Here is a 20,729-nt window from a genome sequence, read left to right as displayed (position 1 = left end):
GGGTCATTGTACATCGATTATAGTGGTAAGATCTATAGACGAAAACCAAAAATAGAAGATCCAACAGATCAACCAATTGAAGCCAATCTAATTGGAGAACCAAGCCAAAGATAGTATAAAGGTCAAGATGAAGCAATCTACAACTTGATGCTTAGTGTTTTGAAAGAAGATGCCGACAACTTGGCAAGCATAGAAGTAGAAACTCCTCTAGCTTGACATGATAGAATCAAATGAAATACCACCAGTCATGGCGTATTGCTCAGATTGTGGACGAAAAGGTGGACATTTTTTTTGAAGATTATCCAAGAAACCCAAACAACAGGGACACATCAACTGCTAAGCAAGGTACAGAGAAAATCAAAAATGCGAATCTCAATGTAAGTGCATCTAACTTGTCACTTTTAATGCAATCAGATGATTCTGCATTACCGATAGAAGCACCAGTAAAAACACTGCAAGTTCAAAATCAGCACAAAGATGCACATGCACCTGAAAAGATTAAAATTGATTCTTTGAACAACAAATTCTTGCATGAATTTGGTTAAGATGCCCATATATCACAACATGTTAAAAAGACTGTTAGGTTTAAATGATTTGCATCCACTGCCACAAGTGTGCAATCATTCACGAGTCTAAGGGACACATCAAAGCGAATGATTTTAGCTTTTTATGGTACACATAATTCATATGCACACTATGTAGACCAAAAATGGAAATTGTACAAAAAGGATCAACAAGTGTTTGAATGGCCCACATACTAGCTCATAGAAGTGCGTTCAGTGATAGATGAAAAAGGATGGTTCAAAAGAATCTATTATAGCCCATCCTCTCTAGAGATGAAGGATATTAACCGACTGAACCCAGAAATCTATTCAGAGCCAAACTCTCCTCCATTGAAAATCAAGCTTCGACGTTGTAACCAAACGAACATATATACTTTGACCAAAACAATCGTAGATATAGACGAGAGTCTAGATCTATAATGACTTGGGTCCTGAAACCACAGAAGCTCATATCATAGGAGATCTATGGGATAGACAATATCAGGGCAAAGATAATGCTATCTATAACTTAACTGGGGAATAATTTGTCATGTTTCACGGAGATACATAGAAAACTATGCAGAAGGTTTACAGATGCCAAACATCAACAGTGCTACCCAAAGTGTGTCTTCACAATCCCAAAAGGTGAGACTAAACCAGAGCAAAACAATTTTAAATTCTCATAATGGAGCAGGCTATAGTGATCACTGTAGGAAGGGGGGAGCTACATATCCATCAAAGTCAACTCATGTACCAAGAACTGCAATAGCAGTTAGAAGCCCTAGAGCTTCTAGCCAACATACCTCTTCAAAGCAGAAACCATTGAAAGATTATATGGTTGTTGGAAGTTTCCAATTGACCCATATTCCATGAAAGTCTACAGGTAAATGCCTCTATGAAGATCATCAAGGATAGAAGTTTCAGTTGATCTCCACAAGTCAAAGCCAAAAGCCGACAAATCCAATAGTGTTCAAACAATTACATGTGATCAAGCTCACATACGCACATCAAGATGCACATGGTAACGAATATCAGTAAAATCATGACCTTGTACAAACCCCTATGGATGATAAGACTCAAGTCAAGGACTATCTGAAGATGATGCAATGCCTCAAGCTGCCAGAACAGGTGACATAAAAGTCAGAATCAATGAAAGCTGAAGTCCAGGAGGCTACACAAAGGTCACCACCAAAATCTCCTCCAAAGAGACAGATTCTGCCAGACAGTAAAATGGATCTTCTAAGATCAAAGGTTACTCAAATGCAAGGAGACAATGCTCATCAAGTGTACACAAAAAGTGCAATGTTACAGCCAATGGAGTCAACGTCGATTGAAGCATGTGGTAAAAGCAAAGAAAATGTAATAAATCTCCACCAAAGGATACTGCCACAACAAAAGCAGTCAATACAGAAAGAAATCTTGAGACGATCAAGTGCAACATTGTTGGTAAAAACGAAGAAAAGCTATCAAGAGAAGTAAAGCTAGATTTTCAACTAGACAAGAACCTCATGTCTTTTCGCACTTGGAAAAAATGTGGCCAACCACAGTTGGAAGATGCTCTTGAATTTGTGATGATATCTGGAGACAAATGAGCAGAATGCTGGGGAATTATCTCCACCACCATTGAAGTAAGTTTACAGAACATTACTGCCCAATTCCACATGATCACAACAAATGATATGCCAGACGACATCATAATGGGAATGCCAATGGCCCAAAAGGTCCTAGAGATACAAAGTTCAATGAAGATGCAGTCTTCAGAGACAACCAAGAATGAAGACCAAGACTAGTCACCCGCGGACGACACACAAAGTCCTTAAGCACAATTCAAATGGAAGATCTTATTGAATATGATTCATCTCCATCGAGCAGAACGTCAGAAGAGCTTAAAGCAAATCAAGCAATAAGAAGTGCAGATCAAACAGAGCAAAGGGCAACCATGATAGCTATTAAGCAGAGAATGCCACCAAAGCTAGAAGTAAAGAAGAACAAGGTTACAGACAACTAGGAAGCAATAGGAAGTCCAAAGATCAATCACTCATTTCCAGCTAAATTAGCTGATGAAAGTCAGATTGGAAAATAGGGTCTCAAGCCACTCTTCATAGAGACACAATTAGATCAAGATGAGACAATGGCAAAATCTGGACAGAGATCTTCAATAGAACCAGCAACGAGAACAACTATAGTCCTCAACAATACAAAAGGAGCGAGTGTCAAATGAAATGCTCTACTGGATAAAGAATAAAATTGCGATATGGTTGTAGAAAACATCCAGAGCATTCTAGAGATTACTCAGGGCAACTCCGGTAACAGAGAAATCATGGGTAAGACTACAAGTCAAAGAGAAATAATTGCTACCCTTAGCATCCAACAACATGAAGAGCAAGTAAAAATTTAGGTGAATCCTTAAAGGAAATGCTTGCAGATGTCATCCTTGGACATCAGTGGTTAGATCAACACAAGGCCTACAAAGAAGACACAATGCTAATACTCTCTTCTCCAAGAGATAGCCACCCAAGAGGTAGCCAACAACATTTACAGGTACCGTTAATGCTAGATTCAGAGTTGCAAAAGTCACAAGAATCGAAGATAAATCTTGCAGACAAAGGTAAAGCTAAAGTGGACCCTCCACTGATTAGCAAACAAGGTGTGACAGCATATGCCTCTACATCAAAGAACCCTCATGGATCAACTTCTTCAAGCAAGTCAGGCTTTCAAAACTTCAAGTCAATTGCTGACACAACTAAAACCTCTAAGGAGACACCCAACAAATCAAAGGTATATCAGCCAAAGTACTCGAGAAATCAAAAGGAGGTCAAGAAAGTGTTTGTTCCAAGCAGTTTAGTCAAAGTCAATGATCCGGTTTGGATTAAAGAAAAGAAATCAACACAAAAAGACAAACACATGGGATGGATAGCATCACAATGGAGCTTAAAAGAACAAGAGTACTATAGAAATAATAGACATATATGGATACCAAAACTACAGGTAAGGGAATATGAAGTAACATCAAGACCCTCCCAAGAAAGAAGGCCCACAAGGTATCAACCTCGACAATATTCCAGGACACCTAAGAAGCAGGTATACAACAGAACAACATCAAAAGATGTTGAAGTCTACCACAACTCACAAGAGAATATAGAACAGAGATAGATCTCAAAGAATCTGTCTCTTAGACAAGGATTCTACACAGGTTATACAAAGTTTTGGCTACCACTCAACCACAAGCCAACTGCAACTACACCGGATCTGCATGAAGATCTCAAGAGCTCAACAAGACCTAGAGCTCAACAAAGGCAACAAAGGAGTTATAAAGGTCCTCAAAGATTTGGATTCCTAAGTCTTTCAATGAACCGACTCAAAAGCCAGATGCCGACAGCCAACAGAGGCCTATAATAACATCAAAGACTCTTATCAACATGCCTAATTGGAGAATCAAACAGATAATGGAGTCTTCAGAGTCAAAGAAGAACCACACAACCAATGCGAATGTAGATTCGAAGAAGATAAATTAGTTATGGCAAAAGAAACCTTCAATGCCAACTTGGTCCTTGACTAATCCTCTTTTTGAGGATTCAAGCTTACTTTTACATGAAGGAATGTTTGTATAGTAAGCACAAGAATGTAAAAAGTCGAGTCGCGAGGGTGCAAAAAACACTCTTTGGCATAGTTAGAGTCGCGGGTTGTTGAGCCATAAAATGAGCAAAGCATTAGTCCCAAAGCTTCAAGTCATATTAAACTCTATGCTAAGAGTTGTAGTTATTAGGCTTACACTCAAGCTGGAAGAGTTGAGCATATCTAAAGTCATGTTGCTCATGCTGGATGAGATGAGCATAAGAGTCAAAGTCTATTAACTTACAATTGGTGGAGTGTCGTAGAGTCCAACGCTCACGCACAGTGCACAGAAGATGAGAGCACATGTTCTCAACAATGAAAACCATTCTTAAAGGGGTGCCAGCTTGCAAAGCCATGTTATGTGCTTTTATAGCTACACCATCTTTTTGAAGAACCCCTCAAAATCCTTCTTGCACAACATATTGTTTTCCATGCATTTGTGTGTATGCATAAATAGGATCTCCCACCATTGGACATATGCATTAGGCACTCTTTTTTGCTTCCACCTATGCACCTTGAGTGGACTACAATAGGCAAACCAATGTTCCATATGCTATCCTCTCATATTTTTGTCTTTTTAATTCCATATCTATCAGCAAATAATCCCTTGGGTACTTCATTAATATTTCCCATGCTAATGAGTACTCCAATAATGCGCGTATCCCAAGAATAATCTCTTCGTGGGAGGAAATGTGTTCAAGAGCCAAGCGCTGCTCATCGCAACACAAATCGTGATATTTTTTTACTTCAAACATGTTTGGAAGCCAAGGAACTACACAGGGTATACAAAGATTTGGCTACCAGTCAACCACAAGCCAACTACAGCTACACCAGATCTGCATGAAGATCTCAAGAACTCAACAAGACCTACAGCTCAACAAAGTCAATAATGGAGATACAAAGGTCATTAAGAGATTTGGATTCCTAAGTCTTCCAATGATCCTAGTCAAAAGCCAAATGCCGACAGTGAACAAAGGTCTACAATAACATCAAAGACCCCTATCAACAGGCCCAATTGGAGAATCAAACAAATAACGAACTCTTCACAGTAAAAGAAGGACCACCCAACCAATGTGAATACAGATTCGAAGAAGATAAAACGGGTATGGCAAAAGAAACCTTCAATGCCAACTTGGTCCTTCACTAATCCTCTTTTTGAGGATTCAAGCTTACTTTTACTTGAAGAAATGTTTGTAGTAAGCACAAGAATGTAAAAAGTCAAGTCGCCAGGGTGCAAAAAATACTCTTTGGCATAGTTAGAGTCGGGTTGCTGAGCCATAAAATGAGCAAAGCATTAGTCCCAAAGCTTCAAGTCATATTAAATAATGTGCTATGAGTCGTAGATATTAGGCTTACGCTCAAGCTGGAAGAGTTGAGCATATCTAAGTCGTGTTGCTCATGCTGGATGAGATGAGCATAACAGTCAAGGTCTATTAACTTACAATTGGTGGAGTGTCATAGAGTTCAACACTCACGCACAATGCACAATAATATGAGAGTGCATATCCTCGACAATAAAAACCATTCTTAAAGGGGTGCCAGCTTAGCCATGTCATGTGCTTTTATAGCTACACCATCTTTCTGAAGAACCTCTCAAAATCCTTCTTGCACAGCATATTGTTTCCCATGCATTTTTGTGTATGCATAAATAGGATGTCCCATCATTGGACATATGCATTAGACACTCTTTTTTGCTTCCAGCTATGCACCTTGAGTGGACTACAATAGGCAAACCAATGTTCCATCATGCACCCTTTCATATTTGGTGCCTTTTTAATTCCATATCTATAAGCAAATAATCCGTTGAGTACTTTATTAATTTTTCCCATGCTAATAAGTACTTCAATAATGCGTGTATCCCAAAGGCATTTTTTTCCACTGGGTTTTTTCCCTTTGGTCATCCAGCTATTAGACCCTAATTTAGAACCTCATCATTCTACTTTCCTTGTACATACTTTTCATAAATAAACAACAGTCTCATTATTATGCTATTACAACGGACAAATGCAACATCATCTCTCACAACAGATATATTCTGAACAATGAAGATGTTGCAGCTAATTGAACCTCATCAACAAATTCAATGACAAATGAAGACAATCAGCCCATCAACAACCAATCCAAAACCTTCCACAGCCTCTACGGACACTTTTCAACAAATACCCTAGGACGGACACTAAAATCGGAAGGGGGAAATGTTAACTGAGTCAACATTAGTTAACAGAAGCTGCTAAAGACCGAAGACGTATGGATGTACATCAAAGATCAACATGAACAAGCAGTAAAGATTGGAGTTACACATTTTTCACATTTTCCCAAAATGGTAACGTATTGTAAATTCTGGATTTATTTCAAGCCATTGTAATATTTCTAATGTGTTATGGGCTCAATGGGAGTTCCAAGCTATAAAGAGCAGGTCAATTAGTGTGTCTAGGTTGCAGATTCAGTAAGTGGTGGAGCCCTAAAGGCCTTGGGCGCCCGAACATTGCATATTTTTACCCTAGGTATATAAGGCAGCGTGTAAAAGAAATTAGGGTCCTCAAGCTCATTTGTTGAGAGCATTCTTTGGTGAGAGCTCTTGAGGTGTGTGGCTATGGAGTCCTTGAGCTTCTCCTTGCTCATGTGACTTGATTAACACTAATCAATGCTTAATTCTCTTTCACTATGCCTCTCTCATGCTTCTTATGATTGCGAGTGATGCTTTGATTAGCAAGATTGTAACTAATTAGTGGTTAATCCCTCTCTAATATTGTGTGATTATCCTCTCTTGCTTGTGTGTGCATGTTAGGTTTCATTGGAGTGTGGTTCTTGATAGATCTATATGTGTGTGCTTGCGATTAGTGTGTTGCATGATAGGATTAGTCTTGTGTGCGTCTTGCAATCGTTATTGTGTGTAATTGGGTTGATTGGAGGTGAAGGGAAGTGGATGTGGAGATGGCCAATCATTGTGGCTTAGCTCCTCCATAGGCCGAGAAGCTCAACTCATAGACTCACCATTCGTGTTGCCATGATTAACTCACTAATCATGTGAGTGTTTCCATGCCCTAGTCGGGTAGCTCATCCCTCCGGATTGATAATTTTGTTGGTCATTGGAGCTATGCAACGATGGAACCCCCAACATCCTGCATTCATCCGCCACCTTCTCTTTACCCTCAGCCTTCCATAGGTTTCTCTGTTGTTCCCATTTTTTTGGCCTCAATAGTTTTCTTTTTCTCTTCCTCCAAAATCTCTTTAATCACTACACCCTTGCTTTTGGTAACCACCATGACTAGTACCAACTTTGGTGGCTTTTGGTCAGATGTCTCTGGTTTTAAACCTTCTGGACATTGGACAGCGAAGTGGCTATACTTGCCATAATAGTTCATGTTCCATTTTTCAAAATTTCCCCTTCCTCTACACCTTCGAGTGCCACCTTGGTATTTCTCTCTGCCAACACCAGTGCTTGTACTGGCCTCGTTCTCCTTGGATCCATTGGTCCCTTCTGTCTTGAGTGCTTCAAGGTTTGTCAATGCAATCATCAACAAGTCTTTGCCCTTCTTAAAGTGGTGAATCCTTATCCCACAATTGTTCCAAACATGTCCAGAAGCTTTATAGTATGTGCATTGAGAACGTTCATTAGACATGTGGTCTTTTGATCGACACTTGGAACATTAAATCTCTGCTTTCTTTACAGAGGGTCTTGTTTTTTCTATTTTAGCTATTTTTCTAGACATCTCTTCCATCTTTCTGGTCCAGGACCCTTTCTTCTTCCCCTTAACCTTATTATCTGATTCACTGTTAGATGAACTGGAACTGGAGCTGGAGCTGGAACTAGATATTTCTTCAGTAGAGGATTCACTCTCATTGATTGTTTCTTCTTGTGCCCCTTCTCCTTCTTTGCTTGTTTCTCCAGTTTCAACGCTCATTGTACCAAATCATTGTACTTCTTGATTGGCACTGGTACAAGTCCTTCTCTCTCAGTTTCTTGCTTCGAAAGCCATTCAAAAAATAGGCTCTCTTAATCTTCTTAAAGGGGGGTTCCTGAAGTTGTCTAGTCAGTTCTTTGATTTTCTCAACATAGCTTCTTATCGATAACTTCCCTTGCTTAATCTTATCCAGTTCGCACACGATATCTTCATCACCCCTATTATCTGAATGTTCCAGCTTGAAGGCTTTAATTAGCTTGTTGTATAATTTAAGTCAGCAAGTTGGGTAATGGTAGTATCATTTCCAAGCTACCTCTTTTAGGGTATCTGGAAAATATTTCCCCCATTCATCTTCATCGATGTCCTTCAGCTCTGCATATTGCTCAAAGGCTTGAATATGTACGTTAGAATTATCCATTTTTTTCAGCTCTTAATACCGGGAAGGAATTTTTAATATTGCTAGAATGCTTAGCAATATGATTGGCTCTGATTTTATGTACTGGTTTCCTATTCTTGAGTTGCTTCTTATTATAATGGTCAGTGTCAGCATCATAGTCTTCTGTTTCTGTTTTTGAGACCGTGTCTTCCTTGGCTGACTTTCGTGTTGATCTGTGGCTTCTTTTACCACTCTCACTATCCTTAGTAGGTCTATGGCTCCTCTAAGATCCATGGGATCGATTCTTTTGTTCAACCCACTCGGCTTGTCTGCGTCGAGAATGAGTAGAATGCTAAGAATCCCTTGATTCTTCAGTTGCACCTGGCCGTGGCCCCACATTTGTCTCATTTCTAGGTTGCTGGTCAAAATTAAAGCCTTGCTCTGACTCTTCTGGGATTGGGATGACACGAATGTGTTCCTCCATGAACCTATTGGCTAGCCGTCGACCTCGTCTGGGTAGCATATTTTCTTCGTACTCACGCTAACACCACTGAGAGATAGTTTGTCTCTCTAGAGTAATTTAGCTCAAGCCACTGCAATCACCAAAATGGAATGAGTTGGATGTGTTCAGAGAGATATTCCAAAGTGGTTGTTAGAGTTAGTGAACTTAACACTAATCTGGTAAGCTAACATGACATAAAAGTGTCCTTTCAGGGTTTTGGAAAAAAATTCAAAAACTATAGTAGATCCACTCATTTTCAAAAATTGTTTCATGAGCTTATAGTTCAAGGACTACTACATATGAAAAAAATGAGAAACTTGTAAAATTTCTCATCTCTTGTTCACAACAAGACGCCAAAGTTGATGGACCAATGCATTTTGCCTAAAACATCCATTTCTTACGATTGATTCCATATAAATAAGAGTGGATTTTGTAGGACATGAGATAAGATGCCTTGTTAACTTCAATGGGTTGGTGATCAACACATATGGTTTCTTTTGTCACACTTATTTTTTTTTTGGTGCCAAAAAAGAAGGTACAAAAAAGTTGCATTTTTGCCATTCTACGGACCTATCATCAAAGTTTCAATACATATTGTATACATGTTTTCGTAGTTCCCTTGGGACTTTGGATTCAAAAGGAGCCATGGAGCATGTCAAAAGAATAATGGATCTCTTACTAAGTGGAACCTTAGGGACGATGATGAAGTGCTAAATACAACAAACATAACAAAACTAGGTTTAGCATTATGATCTCTAGAATCCCATAGAAACTACTGAATATCTAGCCAAATTTGTAGTTTATGATAAGATATGGTTACTACCTACAACATATACACAATTGGCCTAAGAAACTAGCAATATTGAGAAAGCTATACTTGCTACACTAAAACGTATCGTATTCTTCAGTAATAAAAAAACTCAACCATCATCATACACTATGCTATATAGCGTATTAGGTCCCCCAAAACTCAAGGAAGATTAGCTTTATGTTATACATGCCACTTACACAATCAAAATTTCATTTGAATATCAAGAAAGCCACCGAAAAAATCATAAAAGTGCTAATTTTGGCCAAAAAATAGGATTATGCCATTCTTGTAAGTTGGTCATAACTTTCAATTTTAACACTTAATTCTCCCTAGCTAGAAGAATTAGAACATGTTGAGAACTATGAAGGCTTATCCTCTAGCAATCTAAACCTCAGAAACATGAAGTTTAGAGTGGTATAGTTGCAAAACTTTGAAAAAAAGCCAAAAACAGGACTTGTTTCTTCACACAATTTAGGTTTAAAAATGTTGTGCAAGAGTAAGGTTAATGGTCAGATTGATATTCCAAAAACAAAAGTCAAGTTTTTTTCAGCTCATAAGGCAACTTTGTGGATAAATAGCACCTAGAAATTCAATTTCATACTTTTTAAATAATTCAAGCAAAATGGTCTCTTAACAAGACACAAAAGTGTCCAAGGACATAAAAGTGTCTTGTTACCTTTCTAGTGTTAAAGACTTCGGATCATATTACAAAGTAAGTACTCGAAGATAGGACTAAAACCGAAAATGAAATGACACTGGAAGCATGTACTAGAACTAGAATTATATTATTCAAAGATTGCACAAAGTACATGGGAAGCAGTACTGGAAGAGCTTTAGCTCAAGAAGGTTACAAAGTACATTAGCAAATGGCTTAAGATATGATTACAAGGCTTGGGGTAGGTCTCTATTATAGAAAGAGATCTACTTCAAGAGATAGAGATATCAAGATAGCCCCAAAATGAAATAGTGGATCCTATTTATAGTCCCTCGGTGGACTGATGTCTGATTGATTGTGTACTGTCAGTTTACCGTGGTAACTCTCTGGCTACTTCCTCTGGAAGCATTTGGCGCAGTTGCTTGCCAGTCGCTTATTAAGAGTTGTTCTCGTCTTCTATAGTGTGATATATTCGACATAGGTAGGAGCTAGATGGTGGTCAAGGTGGTGCAGACTCTTGAGTTAATAACAAACATGAGCTTCGTGGGCTCCATTTCCACGAAACTCACATGAGACTCTCTAAGGACACTCATGGGGAGGGTGTCCCAAAGTGTTGTAGATTCTAAACCATACTTGTGCTCACGCTTCTTGTTGAGCTTTAAGCTCTTCCAACTACTTCAATTGCTCCACCATTTCTGAGTTTTTTAAATTTCTAGTGCCATGTTTAATGTGGAAAACTCCTTTTGTCATGCTTTCACTAGCTTCAAAGTCTCTAGTTCCTTTGATATAGCCACAACTAAAGGATCAAAAGGGCGCCATCGATGGAACAATAGGTTGGGGACTACTTGGTCTGTTGCTAAAGTGGAGTAGCTGAATATTCTCAATGATCATGGTCGTCGCCATCAGCTCATCGAGGGCCCCCGATCGAGGGTCGCCTCCATTGGTAGTGACTCCGGTCCCTCCGCTTCTGTTGTGATGCCTAATTGGGAAGTGCCTTCTTCAACCACTTGTTGATCAAAATGTCTCCTACTTCTAGGGAAGTGTTGCCATAATTGCTTAGGCCCGTGTTATGAGCTTGGATAAGGTCTCCCCAGGTGCATCCAAGTGCTCCAAAGACTTCTCTTGGTAGTTGGCCAAACGAAATTCATTGTGGAACACATTGCATAAGGGCCACCCAAGTGGTGAAGTGATAGTCCCGGATTGATTTGTCACCCAAACTGTCCAAGCTGGAGGGGTTTAACATTTTAATGGCTTTCACTAATTCCCTCCCCTATTGCAAGGGAGATAAACCTCCGTACATGGTCATTAGCACCTTTGGTTGAAAGCCTGATAATTTGATGTTGACTTGATGGACAACATCGTTGAGGTCTTCAGTAGTAGCCTTGGGAGCTTTGGGGGTAGTTGAACAAGAGGGAGGACAGGGTACAGGGAAAGGTTGACGGGAGTGCTTGAAGAAAGGAAGTAGTTTCTTAAAGAAACAAGGCTGATTGTGGACACAGGTAGGAGAGTAGAGGTGACAATGATGGTGTTGACTGTGACTTCAAAGGACTCCTAAGTTCGATTAAGAACAAGTGAGATTTCTTAGAGCCATCCCATCGGGTGTGCCCAAATTGAGAGCAATTATAGTGGGAAAATTTGTGCACCATGCTCTCAAAATAGTGGTGGGTGTGCTCTAAGTGCAATATCCCACAAGAAGTCACACACATCAAAGACAAAAGAACAACTTGACAGATATACATAGAGGAATGCTACACAAAGAAAGACAAGAATCTGTAGTACTATCTACAATGCTTTGTTTACCTGTGTGCCTTGGCCACACTCTCAACCCCAAGAAGACACTCTCAAGATACAAGGTAACAGTGACTCAAGGAAACGTTATGCCCTCTCTCTGCATAGATATCCATGCTCAAGCCTGGGAGGTTCACCTTACATAGTATGTGACCTCTCGCGTGAGTTCAACAGAAGGGTATTTAAATCCCTTAAAATTACAAAACTAAATTTACATAAGGATATGTTTTTTACAAATCCCAAAAAAATTTACAGAATTTAAAAGAAAAGGGTTAATTATATTTCCTAGAAAATTCACAGAATAGGGATTTTAGAAAAAGAGCCTGAACGCACGTGATATAGTGGTCGTAAATATAGTGAACCCCCCGAGTGCTCAAGGTAATAGTTGGGTGCTCAAATGATGTGAGGCCAAAAGTATTGTAAGGTAAACATGCCGCGATTTGCGAGCCACATGGTAGGGCTTTGGGTGGTTGTTTCGAAGAGCTTTTGAGGGCAAAAATATTGAGAGCTTTTGGGGACACCTAGATTTTTGGGTCTCACTACTTTACATTAAGACCTTTAACTTGATGCCCTCGAAGATATCTATGCAAATCAAGTGAGTTGGTACACAAATCAGAGTACTCTCGGCAACCGTACTCTATTCTTATCAATCATTAGGAAAAATATGAATCCCAACGGGGCCTTGTAAGAGCAACCAATCAGATTCCAATCAACAATATGACATAAAAGGAAGGGCATGGATAGCCTATATCTACATACTTCAAAACTATATCATGTAACATATCTATGGAAAGAGCCCGGCAAAACGTTCCAAATGCACTATTGTCCAACAAATTTGAAGTTAAAATGCTCAAGTTATGGCCATTCAAAGAAATTCAAAAACTCGTGGGACCGTGGCCACAAGCCCATTCTCATTGGTATAGAGAGTATATTCCAGAAGCATCTTTGACCCTAAAGGTCCCTTTTAGGATTCATATTTTCCCTAATGTACAAAAAGAAGTACCAAAAGGGACATTAAGCTTTGTGTCAGGTGCAACAAAAGAGTTCAAGGGAAAAAAGTTGATCGCAACTTTGATGCTGACAAGTCAGCTCAGGGAATGGTTGATGGCGATCGTTGCATGAGTGACGAGCTTCCAAATCAATGCTCGGAATGATTGATGGCGACCTTTGGATGAGCGAAGGACCTCCATGTAGCCTGCACTCATAGTGGCTGAGCCACTCCGCTCCTCCCGTGAACCGACCTTGTCTGCAAGTTGTCTGCTCTCAGTGCACTTGGGTTTCAGTGCACGGTCCCCACCACACTTGACAGTCGAGAATGGTCCATCAATGACCATTTAGTTCATAATTTGTGTTGGGCCCATTGGCTCTCAGCCTCCGTTGGTCATCAACGGGACGCACAATTACGGGGAATGGTCACTGACGGAGCATTCCATATCCTTTACTCTACTACTACTGTAAATATGTATGTCAATTCATCTCTTGTAATTAAGTGAAGATACGATGAGAAGGTTGCAATACTCCTAACAAACCAACTCAGGACTATAATACTCCTGTCATTAGATGGAAATATTATGTAATACTAAATAACCGCGAGAGAGAGAGAGAGGGGGAGAGAGAGAGAGAGAGAGATTGAGAGATTGATCCTACACACACGCGCGCGCGCGCACACATACACACGGATACCATAAGATCACCTGATTGATAAGTTCCAATATCTCGTCGTATGATGTGAAGTCGAAAGCGGGGAGGAACTCGTATGGCAAAGAGAGGTTATGAGCACACCGTCGAAAGACTTCCACAGCTAAACCAGAGAGATCGCAATTTGTAACGTTGCCGGCTTGGTGAGACGACGTGCAGGTGTGGGAAACAAAGGCATCACCAGGGTCTTTCATGGGCACTACCAGCTTATAATTAGACACAGGACCAGGCGCTCCAGCTTGCCCCCGGCCCCCAGCTTCAATACTAATCCCACAGCAGCACTCTGTTGCAAACACGAGTAACCATAAGTAAGCTCTCTCTCTCTCTCTCTTCTCTCTCTCTCTCTCTCTCTCTCTCTCTCTCTCGCCGCAAACAAAAAAAATTCATCAATGCGAAGATCGCATGCTCACGCATTCTCTAAGCACTTAAGGTGAAATTGAAATTGACAAATGCTGGCAGGAAGGCGCCTACCGCTACAGAGAACCATGAAAGCGATCAAGGCAAGCTCCTTCTTGGGGCCGCCTAATTTGGAAGCAGCCTTGCAGCGTTCAACCAAGCAGCCGGAGCATCCATCGAAGTAGGACGTGTCCTGCAATAGAAGAGGGCGATAAGATTCGTGGCCGGCCATGGCAGCAGCTGCTTGACGGCTGACCTTGGCGAGCGGCTTATATAATGTATCGCTCTCTCTCTCTCTCTCTCTATCTCTCTCTCTCCTTCCTTAGGTAGCTATCTCCATTCAAAAACTGTGTGTGTGTGTGTGTGTGAGAGAGAGAGAGAGAGAGAGAGAGTGAGAGAGAGAGAACCGGCTATTTGTACCCGCATGGCTTTCGTTTAATGCCGTAATGCCGACAAGATTTTCTTTTGTCAGCAAAAAGAAGGGCCAAGTCGTGAGAAAATTCGCAAGCAACCTTAGGCTAAGCCTTATTGTTTTCTTTTTGGACTGCATAGGGCCTTAGAGGGCTCCCCCATAGATCCTTCAACATCTAGGACCCATAAGCTTTCAAGGGCCCTCTTGCCCCTTCACAAGGTGTCTCATATACCAATGAGACTCAATTCTTACAGGTGCAACTAACTTGCTTGCTTCTCTCTCTCTCTCTCTCTCTCTCTCGTATTGAATGGACGAGATGATCGAGTACACCCAATTTAAAAGACACAATTTTTTGACGTGAAGGGTCGTTGAGGCATCCCCTAGCTAAATTGCAACGATTACCTTTGTATATTTTGCATAAGGCAACTTTCAGGATGGAGCGCAATATGGAACCTTAGGCCATCCACAAGCGCTTTTATGGGGCTATGGACGAGCCCTCTTAGTAAAGTGTTGCATTTTTGGGTGCAATTGTGGACCACTGGACAAAACTTGTTGACTAGTGCCACGTGGCAATAAACTTTGTTTTTACTGGTTTTTTAGTTTTTGTGAAAGGGTGTTGACATTTGTCTATCACTTTGTTTAAAGAAGGCCATTGAATATTTGGTTACACGCAATCTTTCTCAATCCTCATCCTCTTTCATCTATTTGGACTACATAAGGAATCCTTAGTAAAGCGTTGGACCATTGGATAAAGCTTGAGGATTAGTATCACATGGCAAAAATCTTTTTTAATTTTTTTTTCTCTCTCACAAAGAAGTATCTTATTATTAAATTCCTATCAATAGCTTTGGGTAAGCCATAGTGAACTTTCCCCTTGACTAGCATCTCCATTCACTATTGTAAGGTTGACTTTTCTTCTTTCTTTCTTATAGCAAATTGGACATATCCTATGCGAACCGATAGAAACGTCTTTATGAGTGCACAGGGTTGCTTGGTTGCACTCGAAATCATGACCTAGGTCACGGAGGTTGAATACTCAATCAACCAAGGTAGCTCCTCTTCGTTGACTTTCTTTATTCTTTTTAAAGGAACTAATTGGGATAGGATTTGACATCTATCTGCCCTTCTCAAGGCATCTGCCTTATTGTATGAAGGTCAAAGTTTTCATGTAATTTTTAATTTGAGACCTTCAATTTAATATGAAGTTCACAATTATAATAATATGTAAAATAGTCCATTCTAATCTTCATGTATTTTCAAAACTTTATGGGAGATTGTTTTGCCCTACACTTTGACGACGGGAGCTAGCTCAGTTGGTTGAAGCAATGGATCTCCGTGACTCGGGTCATGGGTTTGATTGCGATTGAGTGATGCCCGAAGGTACACTTTGTAGCTTACGAGCAAGAATGTTAGTGCTTCACCGAAAAAAAATCTGTAGGGGATATTGTTTTGACCTCCACAAAGGCCTCTAAATAGAAATTATTCTAATATAGCTCGTTAAACACAATGCCTTCATATACTCTTCCCCCAAATATGTCACCAAGTTATTCACCCAATACACGGTTGTGTTATGTGCTATTCACATGGTCATGGCTATTCATTCAATGAAAGGGCTAGAACACTTTTATTTAATGAATAGTATACGCCACAAACTTGGAACAATTAAATATATCTCTCATACGTCTAGCCTTGGCCCCCGTAGCATCGAAAGCGAGACAACAACCCCCCTCCGCCCCCCTCCCCAACATACACACACATGCACATGAGAAACACAAAGCTCACATCCTTGCAAACTCCATCCACACACCTTTGCAAAGGAGGTCTTGCATCTAATAACATTTGAATGCTAATAACTAGGTGTTGTTAGGAGCCGCAGCATTGGATGCAAGCAACCTTATCTGTCATGGTGTGGAGAGAAGGAGAAAGAAACCGCCCCTAATAATAAGACGAGAAATCAAGGCCATTGTAGAAGGTCATGATCTCTAGATGAAGGAGAAGTGAAACCTCCCTTAATAGCAACAACCACCAATTGATGAGCATGCCTATTGAAATGCGTGTGTGTGTGTGTGTGTGTGTGTGTGTGTGTGTGAGAGAGAGAGAGAGAGAGAGAGAGAGAGAGAGAGAGAGAGAGAGAGAGAGAGAGAGAGAGAGAGAGAGAGAGAAGCAATAGGGCCTAGATTCTAGAGAGATTGGAGTCTAGAATTTGCATGGCATAATTTCTCATAATAGTGCTAGGATTCCAAGAATGTTTGAAAGCATCCTACTAAATAATTAGTTAAAGAGATCTCTTTCAGTCACGAGGGTGTCATATTAAAATTGACTTGAAACTCGGAGGCCCAGTGTGCCAAGTGTGTGGTAGCACTCGCAAAGCAAGGCTAAACTTTGGCTATGATGGCTAAGGCTATGATGGCTAAGGCTATGATGGACATATCTAGAGTACGCTGGCAAAAGTATCCAGTGGAAAGGGCTCAAGGTGCATGACAAGCTGCTTGCCCCTCAGTGGACTATCCTAAAACTTGGGGGTACGCCAAGCGAGCTCACCCAAAAATGCAACAGAGCAATGGAGTCCTTGGAATGAAGAGAGTTATCAAGGTACTTTCACAATTCTATAACTCATTGGTTCCCTTGGCTCTCCAAGGTTGGAAGCATCCTTTTGACCCTTTTTTGGAGGAAAGTTTCTAGAAAGATTATTAAAATAGATATTAGACGTCGAGGACAACTTTGGGGCTACAACAGTAGTTGCTGGAAAGAAACGGATCAAATGGATCTCCATTTTAACCTCGTCAATGGGACATAAATATTATTGATCAAGAAAGCTGTAGAACGTCTTAACAGGTGGTATTCACTGAACTGTGAATGTAAGCTCGAGTGGAAAGCATGGTAGTGGCCTAAGAACAGTCATCTCCTACATCCACAAACTAAGGAAGTGTATCTCACCCTTATGGATGCAAATGATTGGTTCTCCCTGCTTAACAAGCAGTGGGGAAAACAATCATCGGGGTCAAGATGGGAGACAACCGTGAAGAACATCTGATGCCCTCAATGGCCACATGGAATGAAGGTCTTCTTATGGAAGGTGCTATGGAAGGTTCTCACTAGGGGTATTGGTCGAGATAGATGCTCCCAATGCAGAATGTCTAGTGAAGACCTCCCTCACCTTTTTAAGGAGTGCCCGACAATCTCTAGCCTAGTAGGAGGGAAGATTTGAAAATGGATTCAAAAGACTTGGAAAATAGAATTTTTCAAGAACAATCTCTTCTTGGGAGGGAATGCGTTCAAAAGCCAAGCGCTGCTCATCGCAACACAAATCGTGAGATTTTTTTACTTCAAATATGTTTGGAAGCCAAGGAACTACACAAGGTATACAAAGATTTGGTTACCAGTCAACCACAAGCCAACTGCAGCTACACAAGACCTTCATGAAGATCTCAAGAACTCAACAAGACCTACAACTCAACAAAGTCAACAAGGGAGATACAAAGGTCATCAAGAGATTTGGATTTCTAAGTCTTCCAATGCTCCTAGTCAAAAGCCAAATGCCGATAGTGAACAGAGGTCTAGAACAACATCAAAGACCCCTATCAACAGTCCCAATTGGAGAATCAAACAAATATTGGAGTCTTCACAGTCAAAGAAGGACCACCCAACCAACGTGAATACATATTCGAAGAAGATAAAACGAGTATGGCAAAAGAAACCTTCAATGCCAACTAGGTCCTTCACTAATCCTCTTTTTGAGGATTCAAGCTTACTTTTACCTGAATAAATGTTTGTAGTAAGCACAAGAATGTAAAAATCAAGTCATGAGGGTGCAAAAAAAATTCTTTTGCATAGTCAGAGTCGGGTTGCTGAACCATAAAATGAGCAAAGCATTAGTCCCAAAGCTTCAAGTCATATTAAATTCTATGCTACGAGTCATAGTTATTAGGCTTACGCTCAAGCTGGAAGAGTTGAGCATATCCAAGTCGCGTTGCTCATGCTTGGATGAGATGAGCATAACAGTCAAGGTCTATTAACTTACAATTGGTGGAGTGTCCTAGAGTTCAGCACTCATGCACAATGCACAGTAAGATGAGAGCACATATCCTCGACAATAAAAACCATTCTTAAAGGGGTGCCAGCTTAGCCATGTCATGTGCTTTTATAGCTACACCATCTTTCTGAAGAACCTCTCAAAATCTTTCTTGCACAACATATTGTTTCCCATGCATTTTTGTGTATGCATAAATAGGATGTCCCATCATTGGACATATGCATTAGACACTCTTTTTTGCTTCCACCTATGCACCTTGAGTGGACTACAACAGGAAAACCAATTTTCCATCATGCACCTTTTCATATTTTCTGCCTTTTTAATTCGATATCTATCAACAAATAATCTGTTGAGTACTTTATTAATTTTTCCCATGCTAATAAGTACTCCAATAATGCGTGTATCCCAAAGGTACTTTTTTTCCACTGGTTTTTCCCCTTTGGTCATCCAGGTATTAGACCCTAATTTAGGACCTCATCATTCTACTCCCCTTGTACATACTTTTCATAAATAAACCGTAGCATCATCATTATGCTATTACAACGGACAGATACAACATCATCTCTCACAATAGACATATTTGGACCAATCAAGATGTTGCAACAAATTGAATCTCATCAACGAATTCAATGACAAATGAAGACAATTAGCCAATCAACAACGAATCAAAAACCTTCCACAGCCTCCCCAAACACTTTTCAACAATGCCCGAGGACGGTCACTAAAATCGGAAGGGAGGAATGTTAACTGAGTCGAGGTCACTTAACAGAAGCTGCTAAAGCCTTACGGATGCACATCGAAGATCAACAGAAAGAAGCAGTAAAGATTGGAGTTACACATTTTTCACATTTTCCCAAAATGGTAATGTATTGTAAATTCTCGATTTATTTCAAGCCATTGTAATATTTTAATGTGTTACGGGCTCAATGGGAGTTCCAAGCTGTAAAGAACAGGTCAGTTAGTGTACCTAGGTTGTAGATTCAGTAAGTGGTGGAGCCTTAAAGGCCTTGAGCGACATTGCATATTTTTACCCTAGGTATATAAGGCAGTGTGTAAAAGAAATTGGGGTTCTCAAGCTCATTGGTTGAGAGAACTCTTTGGTGAGAGCTCTTGAGGTGTGTGGCTATGGAGTCCTTGAGCTTCTCCTTGCTCATGTGACTTGGTTAACACTAATCAATGCTTAATTCTCTTTCACTATGCCTCTCTCATGCTTCTTGTGATTGCCTATGATGCTTTGATTAGCTAGATCTTAACTAATTAGTGGTTAATCCCACTGTAATCTTGTGTGATTTCCCTCACTTGCTTGTGTGTGCATGTAGGTTTGATTGGAGTGTGATGCTCAATAGATCTATGTGTGTGTGCTTGTGATTGTGATTAGTGTGTGCACGATAGGATTAGTGTTGTGTGCGTCTTGCAATCGTTAGTATGTGTGATTGGGTTGATTGGAGGTGAAGGGAAGTGGATGTGGAGATGGCCAACCATTGTGACTTAGCTCCTCCATAGGCTGAAAATCTCACCTCGTAGAGTCAACCATTCGTGTTGCCATGATTAGCTCAATAATTGTGTGAGTGTTTCCATGGCCTAGCCGGGTAGCTCATCCCTCCGGACTGATAATTTTGTTGGTCATTCGAGCTATGCAACGATGGAACCCCCAACATGGTTAGAGAGATAACTATATTTCATCATGTGCTTGTGGTATATCCATTAACATTGGTGCCATTGGTAGGGCATGGTAGACCTAAACTAAATAGGGAGAGCACCTTCTTTGTAGGAAAAGACCCTTGAGACTTCGGCCAAGAGCTACTTTCTTTGACCTTTTGAAGAAGGATTAGATAGATTAATGGACCGTGGCATCTCCATGTACTCAATGCACCTAGGGAGTGGGAGACTGTGGCACTTTTAATTAGGGATAGATCGTGTTCGGTTTTGATACTTCAGGTATGAAAACTCATCACAAGGTGATCCATAAAAAGGTGATCGTGTGTATCTTTGGTAC

General features: G+C 40.4%; 1 protein-coding gene across 1 annotated transcript in view; it reads right to left on the bottom strand.

The window, feature by feature from the left end:
* LOC147433769 (glutamate receptor 2.6-like) overlaps nt 1–14,683 on the bottom strand; it is an 83,794-nt gene extending 69,111 nt beyond the window's left edge. The window contains exons 1-2 of the mRNA XM_086489793.1: nt 14,364–14,683; nt 13,889–14,175 (exon numbers count right to left, since the gene is read on the bottom strand). Coding sequence (XP_086345919.1) covers nt 13,889–14,175; nt 14,364–14,520 — 444 coding nt within the window. The 5' untranslated portion in view covers nt 14,521–14,683. The remainder of the gene's footprint in view (nt 1–13,888; nt 14,176–14,363) is intronic.
* Between the last annotated feature and the right edge of the window lie 6,046 nt (nt 14,684–20,729).

This window comes from Adiantum capillus-veneris, chromosome 19 (genome assembly GCF_014529385.1).
Source record: "Adiantum capillus-veneris isolate H3 chromosome 19, ASM1452938v2, whole genome shotgun sequence".
In the NCBI taxonomy this organism is placed as follows: Eukaryota; Viridiplantae; Streptophyta; class Polypodiopsida; order Polypodiales; family Pteridaceae; genus Adiantum; species Adiantum capillus-veneris.
This window is presented reverse-complemented; position numbering and strand designations above follow the sequence as displayed.